Source organism: Manis pentadactyla, chromosome 12 (genome assembly GCF_030020395.1).
Source record: "Manis pentadactyla isolate mManPen7 chromosome 12, mManPen7.hap1, whole genome shotgun sequence".
Classification (NCBI taxonomy): domain Eukaryota; kingdom Metazoa; phylum Chordata; class Mammalia; order Pholidota; family Manidae; genus Manis; species Manis pentadactyla.
The window spans coordinates 40,217,985-40,232,081 of record NC_080030.1 but is presented as its reverse complement, the minus strand read 5'-3'; the positions used below and the strand labels follow the sequence as shown (position 1 = coordinate 40,232,081).

The 14,097-nt window shown below is 41.0% G+C and overlaps 1 protein-coding gene across 3 annotated transcripts in view; it reads right to left on the bottom strand.

Moving 5' to 3' along the window:
* The window catches only part of CNKSR3 (CNKSR family member 3), an 82,869-nt gene that overhangs the window by 24,089 nt on the left and 44,683 nt on the right, over window positions 1–14,097 (bottom strand). For 2 of the 3 annotated variants that reach the window (XM_036886765.2, XM_057489080.1), the window contains exon 2: window positions 5,658–5,821. The exons of the other annotated variant lie outside the window; for it this stretch is intronic. In XM_036886765.2, the coding sequence (XP_036742660.1) occupies window positions 5,658–5,821 (164 nt within the window). The remainder of the gene's footprint in view (window positions 1–5,657; window positions 5,822–14,097) is intronic. 3 annotated transcript variants of the gene reach the window in all.

Here is a 14,097-nt window from a genome sequence, read left to right as displayed (position 1 = left end):
TCCCCTCAGGTCACTCTAGCACATCACCTATCTGCCCCTTTTCTGAAACACTTTGTCTGCAACTGTCTTATTCCCTAGGCAGCAAGGTCTATGCACACAGGCTCTGTGTATATTGCTCATGACCATACTTCCAGCACAGCAAGTAAAGAAGCCACTGGATGGATGAATTTCCATCAGACAAGACTGCCTTATGCAGAAACAGAGCAGCACCAACTAAATACCAAGCTACCTGACACGTAATTTCCATCTTTGAGTTTCTAACTTGTGTTCCTTCTGGACAATGTTCAAATGAGTTAACTGCTGTAAAAAAAGAATCAATTTCATGTGCCAATATTGCCCTAGACTTCCTTTCAGATAAAGAACAAATCCCAGGAAACAACACCTAAGTCTGAGATGACTTTGGGGACAGACGGATGAATTTTCATAATCAATTGCATGTACATGTCCCAAGTTGTTTCATTATTTTAACAAAACCCAAAGATATTTCAAAGAATGCAGCACCATTTATGAACTGGTAATAAAAGAATGGTCAACATTACTGAACATTTATTGTGTGCCAGGAATGGGCCAAGTGCTTGGCAAGTACTTTCTCAGGGTAACGGCACAGAAATGAAATTATCTCCATTTTATGGGTGAGGAAACCAAAGCATAGAGGCATCAAACAAATTCTCCAAAGTTCCACAGCTAATCGGTGGTAGGAGGGATTCTAGTCAAGGCAGTCTGCATCTGGGGCACAAGCTTTTGATGACAATGCTGTAGATCCCTGCTCTGCACACACCCAGCCCAAGAAAGGGCAGCACAACAGACAGGAAGCAGAATGGCCACTAGGCAAGAAAAAGGGAAGTGGCCCATGATCCTGGATCTACACAAGTTAATAGGCTGCTCGATGCCCCCAGTTCTCTCCTGGCCTGTTCCACGCCCTCTGAAGTGGCCAAAGCCCCTTCCAGCTGCCTGCATCCCTCCTAGATATGACTCCTTTGAGAAGCCAGCAGGTCCTCTTGGAATTGAGCCCTGCTTTTGCCCCCATTACATCTCGCCTGGCCCCCAGCCCCTCCTCTCCTGCAGCCCCCATCTCTAATGCCCCAGGGAGGGGTGAGCCATGGCTCAAAATCTAGATATATACAAAGGAGTTTGTAAGAAGCCTTTTTTTTTTTGGCAAAATGAACAATGGTAAATAAGAACAATAACCACAAATGACTATAGCCTTAATGAAAACAATGCTAACTATAAGGAGATTTTATTTGAAGTTTAAGTTTACATTGCTTCCTAGTAAAAAAAAATTTTTAAGTAATTTTTTTAATTTAGAGAGAAATTTTAAGAAGAATTTACATACAACTATAGAGGAAACATCCTAGATCCATTAACTGAAAACTGTTTTTCACAAGCCTTATAAAAATGTAAACTTCATAATAAAATGAGTGTTCTGTGTTAACAGTAATGTTCTATCTAACCCTTATAGTCATTCGTTTTCTAAAGATTAAAATATGATACTGTCCTTCAAAAGAGAAGACAAAAATGAAAAGATGGATTTTCATCATGACTTTTTAAATTCAGAGAATCAAAGACTCAAGCAAATACATCAAGAGCCACATGATGAGATAGTTTTGAAAGACTTGTGACTGTGGGAACTGTCCCCTTGTTCAATTACTCAGCCTGCTTACATATCAAGAGTTTTGAGCTAACAGCAGGGCAGCCAGCTTTCTATAGTCAATGTCACCATAAATGACTTGGAACTTTTGTTACTATACACATTTTAGTTTATGAACTCAAAGAGGATGAAACGCATTTTAGTATTGCAAGAAGTCTTAAACCTCAATCTTTGACAAACCTACCACTTTTAATATTAAAGGAGGAGAGCAGCTTATTAACTGGTTCTTTTCATTTCCATTCAATTTGCTCTAGTTCTCTTTTTCCCCCCACAACTAATCCTAGGACTGGAAGGATGAATAGATGTAGCTAGAGTAGAGTGTGATTTTTAAAAGAAGGAAGGAACAAACGAAATAAGGAAGGAGAATTCCTCCCCTTCTACACCATTCCACAATATGAAGAGAACAAGAAACCGGTTGTATTAGCTCAAAAGAACCTCTACTGTAGAAACACAATCAGGAAAGGATTATTGACTTAAGTGCCCCATAATGAAAGACAGAAAAGAATAATTTCTCAGATCAGATTTGATTATTTTCACTAATCTTTTCCCTAAAACCTGTCTCTTTCAGAAATTGCTTTAAGATAAGGTGTCAAGAAGATACAAAGTAAGAAATGAAATGAGTCTTGAAAAATCTATACACACATGAAAAACCTTCTACCGAGATCTGTCTTCATTAGAAGTCAGCCACCCAGAGACATTTCCCCGGTCTGCCTAAAGAAATGACCCATGAGACAGGAGAAAAGGAAACAGGCAGAGTCTCACTTTTCTAGTGCATTAAATGGTACACATTTTAGCTAAGAACAAAGCTTACACCACTTCTCTTCAACCTTCTTTTCCCATTCCTACCAGCTGTGTTCATGATCCAGTATATGTGATTAAGGAATATCAGAGACACACAATCCAAACCATCTTATTGACTTGGTCGATGAAGTTACAATCTAAGAAATGTATTTCACAGTTTGCCTAAAGACATTTAATAAGCTCACAAGCAAGATCCAGTTACGCACAAATTTATCAAGCAAAGCTTCCTCTTCCTTCATGATTTCTCCCCATTAAACAGGATAACGCTTTTTAATGATTTGCCTTAGATGGGTAAATGATGAAGAATGAATAAATTCAGGGGCATACAGGTGCACAGAAGCACTCTGGGTAAGTAAATACAGCTTGGTATTTCATTTAATCACCCATTTAGGCAGCATCACTTTACACGTGTATTGTTTCTGACATTTTTCCAACTGTTTTCACTCTCTCAACCTACTCCAACCTTAAACACACATTTATTCCTGCCTCAGTCTTCAGGTGACTAGGGTCTGGTTGATCTGGCAAAGAAAATGGCTTATAATTATTCATTATTACTCTCAATCATACCCTTGGGGCCAGTGCTGTTCAGCAGATGTGCAATGATGAAAACGTTCCCTCTCTGTGCTGTCCAAACACGGTGGCCAGTAGTCCCTAACCAGGAGCAACAACTGAGGGCTTGAGAGGTGGCTAGAGTGACTGACAAACTGCCTTGCAGTTCATTTAATTAGCTTTAATTTAAATAGTCACAGGTGGCTAATAGCTGCTCTACTGGAAAAAGCAGTTGTAGAGTCAGTCCCAGCTACCCTCTGCTCCAGGTGGAGGGAGCCAAATGGAGACTCTGAATTCAGTCCTGGGAAGTGGTCCTGGTCCTGCCTCATAAAACAAGTCCCTCTCTTCGGCCACCCCAGCCGGGCAAGGTCGATGTTCACAAAAGGTGTTTTCTCTGCTTGCTCTCCACCCACCACTGGCTCTCTGTGGGCCATCTGCTCCCCAGTATTGCAGTCCTAACCAATAGCTGCTCCCTATTTTAGATTCCTATGCATTCTCTCTGCCCTGTTCTTTCCAAAACTTTCCAGTGTTTTGGTTTTCTCCTCTCCTTCCTTACTTCCAATTCTACTTATTTCCTGTCCATCATAAAATTAATATCCACTCAACTAAGTTTACATAAAATCCGCTTTGATAACACCAGGGCCAATTGCAAATACATATAATGCCCAAGGGATGACTGTTCATGGCAAAAAATTATCACCAACATATATACATAAAGATCCATATGCTGTAAGTGGATTAAATAGACAGTATAATTAATATATGCACTACAATAGGAATATTTTTAAAGTAGATTACATGAAGACTAAAAGACCTTTTAGTAAAGCTCTCTAAAACTCTCCCAAACACTAAAAGGCACGTCCCTTTGGGAGCCTTCCCACAACCCTCCGGTCAAATGCACTCACTGGCACCCTACCGCACGGAGCATGTCCAGAATGAGTCTGAGGTCAGAACTTTGTCTACAAAGGAAATTCAGAGGAAATTATAGGAGATAAAACACAGCTTTAGGTTCTGGCATTTGTTCAGCTTTGTTCGTTTTTGTCTAATATCTTAAGAGGTAGGAAGGGAGGGGGCAAAAGCAAAGAGAGGCAGCTGTTCTGTTCATTAGCCCACTTGCTATGCACAGTGAGATTCCAGCAGACCCCTCCTCCTCACCTCTCCTACTGTGGATCTCAACGTAATTTACCTGTCCTCAGAGTCCGGCCACAGAGCGGAACGAGAGGATTCAAATTAGAAGAAAAGACCAAAAAGTGATGTACCCTGAAAGTATTTTTTAAAAACATACAATTTCAATAACAAATGAGATTCTGAGATAGCTTCCGCACAGTGCAAAACACTTCGTGTTGGTGCACGGCCACATCTAGGGGAGTGTGACTGTACAGATGGGGAAACAGACACCACCATTTCCCCGGAGGTCACAGAATAAGGAGCTTGTAGCAAAGGGCCAGGCTTAGAATGCAAAAAGCTGCCTCCCAAGCCAACGCTCGCACCAGTTGGCCAGAGAGACTCCCCTGTGGCAGCTCATTTATCAACCACAAATAATTTTCCCTTTACTTTTGTAAACAAGAGCAGCACATCTCAGAGCAGAAGACAGAGCTCTGTCCATTTTAAGAAGAAGAATACGCACAATGCAGCAAGTGTTATATAATCAACAGAATGCATACCAGCAATGGCAAAATAATCGGGAGCACATTCTTTCCCACCATTCTTAGTGATGTAATTGTATATAGCCCTGGCTCAGATTCATGGCATTACTAACCCACCTGAATGCTACCGAGCTGGTCCAAATCCTGACAGTTAAGGAAACTGCCTTCCTAGCATGGCACCATGACAGACACACATGGATGCCACCCTAGGCAACCAGTTTATATACACAATGCCCTTTTAGAGGTGTATTTAACCCACACCTGAAAGAGCCATCCACACAGCCACAGGTCTAGTGCAAGAGTCAGAACCTGGCAGTATTTAACCCACTCACATTCAAGCTCAATCATCTGCAAAGCGTAACTAAGTCCACATTTTTCCCCATCTAGCTACTATTTCATAGGTTGATTATTTCCAGCAGAAGCATCAGTTCATTGAAATATCACAAATATTTGTGAAACACAAAAATGTTTTTTATAGTAACAAAAACAGACATGAAAGTCAGAGCCCATTTCTCATTTCAATTTAGAAGACGACATTTTAACTCAGGACTATCTCCATCTTTTTAATTTTTTATAGAATATAAGAAAATAAAACAAATACAGACTTCTCCGTAAAAGGCAAACTTGCTGTGAAGGGCAAGACAGTATTTTCCGCTTTGGGGGAGCATTAGGTCCCTGTTATGATGACTCAATTCTACCACTGTAGCATGAAAGCAGCCACAGAAAACACATAACTGAACAGGCATCGCTGCATTCCAATAAAACTTTATTTACAAAAATAGGCAGTGGGCCACAGTTAACTCCCAGGCCACGGTTTGCCAATGTGATCATCTTGGAAATGTTCCCTTTTCTTCCCTTCTATATTCTTCTTATATTCTTATCTTCAGCTCCTGCTTCACTTCAATGGATCATTAAGAAAAGGAAGATATGCTACCCCTCAAACAATGAGAATTTAAGAGAATAAGGTTCTAAAGAACATGATCACGGTACAGATCAGCTTTTCCTGAACTAACCAGTGCACAGAGAAGGTCGACAGCCTCCAGCACAAGTTCCTGGTGTCCGATTCGTGTGACCCCCAGCTCCTCAAGGTCCTGATGGGAAATCTGCAGCAGCTGCTCTCCATTTATCTTCTCCCGTTCAAACCTGGGGACATACTGCTGCAGGCAGTCATCTAACCCTACCAAGAAAGCAAAGAAGTCCGTTATTGTCATTTTGTTCCCTTTACTCAAAAAACTGCCCCACTTTAAATCAACCTCAGAAATCGCCAGTTATGCTGCACTATTTCATTGTCTGTATGATGTGAATCCCACCCGATGGATACCTTTCAAGCATGTCTTCATCTCACATGGACTGTAAATGTTACAGTTTAAAATTTTCAAATGGATTCAGCACAATTTCATGAGTTACCTTCCTGTCCCCTTTCAACTAAGAGAATGAAAACTAAATCTCTGCTGACCTGAAATGCTGTTTATCTATACTAGGCAGATGTTTGTCTGCTTGTTAAGCAGTCTTTCTTTGGGACATCCTCTCTCTCCCAGCCCATGTGATCCCAGCATACCTGTCAATCAAGGTACTTTGCCACAGTGGTTGGCCACAATATTCTTACATGTGACTCAAGTAGAGTCAATCAAAATCTTCCCTGATACTTGATATAGTGATACAGGAAGGCAGAGGCTCATTTTTCCTTTCCAATAAGAAGACATAAAGATACAACCTTGGGGATGCTGGTGGTAATTTCCCTGATCAGTTTTTGGAAAATAAATCAATTTGAGAGAAAGAAAGAAAATGCCCTGATAATATCCTACATGTCCTGGACCTAACCCTCTTTAAAGATATTTCTAATCTTAGGATTTTTCACTTAAATTGAAATAAATTGCCCTCTGGCTTAACCTTTGGACCTTGTAACTGAAAAGGTTCTGATGAATACAGAATCTATAAAAGAAGATACCAGCCATGTTAAATGGGTTAGCTTATGGGAACTTTCCCAGGTCAAACACTACTGTCAACAGTGTTAATAACATTTGAATGCTCTTATATAATGATTAAAATAGGTAAGCCTAAGAGAACATGGGCATCTTTATTTCTGTATAGCGAACTCTCTAGTCAACTTGTTTTAATGCTTTTACTGGAAGAAAATTTTATACTATTCAGGTACAAATTTATCTATTCAAGCCTAATAATAAAAGCCACCTTAGTGTTTCAAACAACTGGTTTCTATAAATTCAATCCCAACACAAGAGATGAAAACTCATTTAACTACAACAAAGTATGTGGAAGGCATGCTCTGCCCTCTGCCCCCTCAAACACACACACACACACACACACACACACACACACACACACACACACACACACACACACACACACACATACTTCATTACCTTTCACAAAAGCTCCTCTGGGTGAGTGCTCTGGACTAGGTCTGGTAGACACAAGGTCCAGCACTTAATTCTGGCAACACTAAAGTCATGGATGTTAAAACCTGATGTGCTAAGCTATATAACTCTCTCTGCCTCACAAGTTTCCACCACTTGCCTTCTGACAAGATACAGAAAGAGGAACAATGTTCTGATAACCATTTGTAACTATTAAATGAAGGAAAAGGGGGAAAGAAAAATTAATTTTATGATAACCAGTTGGAACACACCTATCCTTCCTGAAGTGACATCTAGCAGAGGGGCTCTATCACATAGCATGCAAGGCTGGAGACACTGCTCTAAACCCAGCTCCACTTTGATGGCCTTGAGCCACACGTGGCCTCCATGGCATGAGGCAGGCAGTAGAGGCCACGCAAGTCAACAGGTAACCCAGCTGGGCTGCAGGGGCTGGGTCTCAGCATCTGGCCACTTAGGGCCACCTGCAGAGGGACAGCATCTGTCTGCAGCAGGCAACAGTGGCAAGGGCCAAGAGCTGAGGTGAGCCTTCTAACAACTCCATTCCCATTTTTGGGTGAATAAATTAGGGCTCATGGAGGCTTCCTAACCTATCCACACTCATACAGCAGGTAAGACACTGTGAGAAGGATTTTTACAGCCATTTTCTTCATTGATATAGAAGAAATGAGAGATTCAAATCCAATTCAATTTGACAAGCGCTGCTCTTGTGCCTTCTACCCAGCAAACACAGAATTATAAAAATTCCTCTCCCAGCATATCCTAAATAAGCAGTAAGGTCTAATTACAAACAGTTATTAAAACAGAATTATGAAATCTTAGAGTTACTTTGGAAGGTACTTCAGCTTTCATTGAATCCAAAAAATTGGGAAAGTACAGACGAAAGACTAATCACTAGGAATTTCACCCCAAATCAGCCAGTTCCAGCCAGTTCACGGCTAATATCCTACAATCGCCTCTTTCCTTGCCTATTTTTAAGCTTTAAAAAGAATTTTGTCCTAATTTGTCATAAAAGTTTAGGACAGCTATGTTACACATTTAAATCCTGTGATGGCTAAATTGGGTCCCCCTAAAACTCACTATGTTGAGGTCCTAACCCCAAGAAGCTCAGAATGTTGAGTGCATGTGCAGATAGTGTCTGTAAAGAGGTGGTTAAGTTAAAATGAGGTCAGGAGGATGGGCCCTCATCCAGGACGACTGGCGTCCTTATAAGAAGAGGAGACACACACAGAAGGAAAGCCCCTGTGAAGACTCCAGAAGAAAGCTGCCTGCGAGCCAGGGAGAGAGGAGCAGAAGGAGCCGACCTGCTGACTCCAGGAGCTCAGACATCCAGCCTCCAGAGGCACAAGAAAATTAATTTCTGTTGTTTCAACCCCCCAGGGTGTGTTATGCAGCCCTAGCAAACCAACACAAGCCTAAGAACAGTTTATTTCATTTTCATCCACAGGTGATAAACTCTTTTCTTACATAAAAAAAGCAAGGACCAGTAGAATTGAAACTCATGTTTACCAGGCCGGACAAGCTCCCTGCTCAAAATACAATAACACAACAGAGAGGGTCATATTAGTTTTCGGGTGCAGAATAAATTCGTCCATTAAAATTATACTGAAGAAACCATGCACAATGGATGTTCATTAAACTTCACCCATAAACAACAAGCAGAAAGAAAGATGAGACCAGATTTCGCTTTTAATTAACTGGGCAAAGTTTCACTGAAGAAACAGGATGTCAGAAGGCGCTATAGAGCTTTAGGAAATGTGACACAATAGGAGGTTGAGATGGAAAGTGTAATGAGGGCTCGGGAGAGGACCAAGTTTGTAAAGGACCAGAGATTGAGAACTGAAGAACTCAGGACATTTCCCTGAAAGGGGGCCTGAACCTTCCTGGGGAGTCAGGAAATATAAAGAATCTGATTTCAAATAATCAACAGATCTCTTGAGATGTAGGAGAATTATCCACTAGAAATATCATGTGGCTATCCACCTAAAAACAGGATCTATAGTGGCTTAAAGACTTCCCCCCAAGGGACACATATATTGAATATGCTAGGTTTTAAATAGTATTGTCCCCAGTCTTACTATTCCAATACATTATGGCCTGTTATTCAGTTATCCTTGATTGGAATACAATGGAACATTTACAAACAGCTAAATTAAATTATTAGGCAGTCCCACAAAGGAGGAGAAAATCTCCAACTTCAAGTAAACTGCTCTAATCGGTTTAGAATTTACAATAATACAACATATACTTTGACCTATTTGTCCAATGTACCTATTTGCCTGTTCCTTGCTTCAAAGAACTTAAAAAAAAAAGGCTAGCGGAACTGAAACACATAACTAAATAACATTAGATTAAACACATTCCATCTATGCAAATTGAATTAGACACATAATTTGATGTGAAAGAATCAAGAAGGAAAAGGAGAGAGAGCTCTCACAGGGTGGAAGCCACAGTGAGAGAGGGCCCAGACTTCTTCCACTGTCTCTAAATCCAGCTGTAATAATCCTAAACTTGCAAAGCAATCCAAAATGCAAAATGCAAAAAAGACCGTGCTCATCCCAGGTGTAGAAAGTGACACGGCACCTGGGCCAAGTTACTCAGTTCCCTGATTTGTAAAACAAGGAAAATAAGATCACCTACTGCAAAGATGTGTAATGAAAATAAAATGTTACTACTTATAAAGAGCTACAACACTATGAAGCACATAATAAAACCTCTCTATATATTTTGTTGAATTTAAAAAAATGTGTTTTATTCAGGTTCTCAATTTCCTAAGTGTTCAGAAGAAAGATTGCTAGAGAGACACAGAAACTCCCCAGTGCTTAGGTAGTCCCTTTGGAAAAGGACACATTGGAAACGAAACAAAATCTCAACAGCCCATGTTATTATCTCCCCCAGAAACTGTTTCCCAAATTGGGGAGCCTGCCATACTCATTGATTTCACCTAAAAGTGTCTTATGATTTGTATCAAAATATAAACACAAAGAAAACAGAGGCTTCTTTTTGTTCCTTGTTTACTCCTCAGCATCTAGAACATTGCTGGTGCTCAGTAATTGTGAAATGAATAAAGGAATGCATGAAGAAAGACAAAGAACGTCACATAAATATTAATGTCACACCTATGTACAAGTCATCTGATTTTATTTTCCCATGCAAGTGAGTCACTAAAGGTAAGGAAACCACTGATACCAGGTACAGGTATTTGCTGCAAGTTTCAGGGTTTCAAAATTAAAAGAGGTCATTTCTATAGTAAAAGAATATCATAAACAAAAAAAATACTCCAATCTTTGACAAGATACTTGCTGTATATTAAGAATATTTATTAATCTCCCAAAATGTGGAAAGAATTGTGTATATGAAAATTAAGAGGTTAGCGTAAATGCCCCATTGCAAAAACTGTAGAGCTATTCTCTCCTTATTTTCTGTAAGAAACTAAAATCAGGTCGATGACTAGATCACTTCCTGTTCTCATCAGTGAAACACACGGGAAGGACCTTCACATAGTCGTGCTTTAGGGCCTATATGCTCAAGTCAGCAAAAACTATAATTCCAACCATAAAGGGAGCCCAGCATGGTCTTACAGAATTTCACATTGAGTACTTTGGGTCATTAAAGCATGTTTTAACCAGAGGGTTTTTTGTTTTGCTTTGTTTTGTTTAAGAAATGTTTTGATTCAGAAATTGATTGAGCTAAGGCTTACAGACTCACACGCATTCATTCAGGACTTTTAAGGGCCACAAGTGACAGGTGATGCAAACAGATAGGGTGCATTGTGTTCTTCCACCAGAAGAATCGATCACAGACCACACAAATTCATTCTAAGCCAACAAAATTGATGGAGCAACTCCCACGAGCAACACACAGTCCTAGGGCAGCCCTCCCCTAGGAGGGAGATGAGGGCTGAGGAGGCGGCCAGTTCTGGACGATCTGAACCAGAGGAAAGGAAACAGTCCTTGGTGGTAAGTTTATATCTAATCACCATCTTCTCAGAATTCCCAACACTTTTAAAAACATTAAGCGGGGAAGACCTGACATCAGAATTTTTCAGGCCTGCCAACCTGCTGACATTCCAGATCTAATACATTATAGTTGTCTCCCAAACATGGCACCTCGCTGGGAATAAAAAAACCTGGTTTCACCCTGAAGCTCGATTTGGCCTCCATATGGGCAAAGATGATTAATGGAGCAAAACTCTTTCAGAGCGTGCCAAGATGCAGAGGCGTGGCATGCGGTGGGACCTCTGGCACCCTTTAACAAAGTGAGCCATCCAGTTATACCCCTTTGGCATGACTCTCTTTTGTCACTCTTGTTTTGCTGAGGTCTGTTAGGCCTCAATTTTGAAACGAGTTTCAGTATAGCAGTCTGAGTTAAGGCAATAACATCATGTTTGAAACAGACATGTACTGACTTGTAGCTGTATAATTTTAAAGACTGAGGAATTCTTTTTGCCTGGCCAGACAGGCCCTTGACTTGACTGACCTTTCCTAATGAGTCAGAATGACAACCAGTATGTCTAAGTAATAGGGGAGAAGGGTAAGCCCAGGGGCAGCCTGAGACAGAAGGGCCTGTACCCTTTGTACCTGCTGAGACCCCTGATGGGAGCATGGTTTCTCCTCTGGTTTGAAAGGACCCAGTTTCCTAAACTCATCCTCCTCTTCCCCTGTCAGAATATCCTGTATCTTCTCAGAAGGGAGAAGCTGCAGCCACAAGCTCCCTTCTTTGGCTCAAGATCCACCATTTTCCCCCACAGACTTGAAGAGGTCATCAAGGAGGGGCCTGAAATAAAATACAAGCTGCGCCCTGGAGGTGCCATGAGCAAAACTATCCAAAATGGTACACTTGGCATTTCTACACGATCATGATCAGATCTAACATGAATTACTTGGAATGTGGTATCACATCCCCTAATGTTGATGAAGAATCACACCCTAAATAAGTATTTGCCTTGTGATTTTTTTTAGTATGTGTTCATCTTTAGATGTACGTAAATTTTATGAGAACACAAAGGATAAGATTATCCTTTGGCAATGTCTATTTCTTGGGTTAGGTTTTACTGCATGCATGCTAGTCTAACAGAATGTGCATATTACGTTCAGGTAAATGATTACTTATCATCACTGTATGTCCACAAATTATTTACTTATAGGAAAGCACGATCAAAAATTTGGAGACTACAGAGCTATACAAGGATGCCTTCCCAATTCTGCTGCCTAATCTAAAACACTATGCAATCCAAGGCTCAACTCTTCTTCATCTTTCTTATCCAGCCTGCCTCTCTCTTACTTGGTCAATGACCCCAAGGCTTACATCACTGCCCAAGCCACGTCTTTGAGTTCTCTCCACGTTATCTGCTGGGTATCCCTTCCCTAGGCCCCCTGCCTCCTGTGCTACCATCACAACTGAATTTCTCTCTTGCCTAGGTTTCTACAATAACCTAAAACTGGTTGCTCAGTCCCCAATTCCTCTAAATTTATCCTCCACAATTCTTTCTGTGCAAAACCATCCTATCCTTCATAGAACCCAGTCTGTGAGCTTCGCATGGCATTCCACACCCTTTAGGACCCTTCTTCTTCCAAACTATCACGTTCACCCTTCTAATGAGAATGTACAAAACACCCATTTGGCTGAGTTTCTCCAAAAAGAACAAAACTGCAACTCACAGGTTGGCCAATGCAGCCCATGTCAAACCTGGCCCACTGCCTGGTTTTGTAAGTAAATTTTATGGGAACACAGCCACATTCTTTTGTGTACAGACTGTCTCTGGCTGTTTTCATGCTATAGCAACAAAACTGAGTAATTGTGACAGAGACTGAGAGGCCCTAAAATATTTACTACCCACCCCTCTCCAGAAAAAGTTTGCCGACCCTTGGGATATTAAACTCACAGCAGTGAAGAGTACGACGTGATGACTGAAGTGGAAAAACAGACGACACCAGAATTAAGTGAATCTGAGTTTTTATTTTCTTTCCATATTTTTGAAAGAATCCTTTTATATGGTTAGACTGAATAAAAAAGCAGAAAAGATGTTATCCCTTTCTTCTCTTCCCCAGAAAAGTCCTAAACATGTTTCAGGAGACCCTTACAACTTTTTATCCACTCTCTTATTTTCTTATCAGGTTTTTTGAGGCATAATAAAATTCACCAATTTTCAGTAGATTCGACAAGTTTTAACAAATATGTAGTCTGCTAACCAAGCCATGATCATGATACAAACATTTCTATCACCCCAGAAAGTTCCCTTGTGCCCTTCTGCTGTGTCACCTCCCTCCCCATGGCCTCTGGCAGCCACGAATCTGCTTTCTGATGAGGCACCTGGCTTCTTATCCTGGCTCTAGTCCGTGTCCTACCTGTGTCACACTGGCCAAACCACTTACTCCCAGTCCTTCGGCTCCCCATGTGTGGATTACGAGGCTTTGATTAGAACTGACACCCATACACACTCCTGCTCCCAGCTCTGATTTGCTTAGTCATCGTGCTAGGCTTCTGGTTAAATGTAATGTGAAGAGAGGCTACCACAACTAAACACAACGTCTGAAAACTGGATTAGAGGACCTCTTGGTTCCTACAGGTCTAAAAGTCTGTTCTTTTGCATTGTATCTGAGCTAGTACAAGTTACCTTCACTTTCAATAACAGTGTACAAAGAAGGAAAGAACTGCCCAGAAACTTAAATCCCCAACATCCTCAGAGCTAAAAACAATTAGCAAATGAATGAACTTGACCTTGGGGAAAACCCTTCTTCAGGTTTTCCACCCTGATTACCGCAGTGAACACATGAAGCTATTGCAGAGGCCACCACTGCCGGTGAACTGGGAGACGTCAAGAAATCCGAACACATGGAGAAATCCAGCAACAAGAACCCCGGATGCCCAGTTAAAAACCAGCCACACTCTTACACTATTTTATGGAATGGAACAACCGATTTTGAGGGTGAGGGACTGGCTGCTGGCCAATTTTTAGGGTACCAAGCAGACAAAATAAAGGTTGTGCTTTTAACCATTTGGGGAGAGCTGGTCACTGAAGAGCTACCACATTCAGAGCAACAAATTCACAGTTTTGATT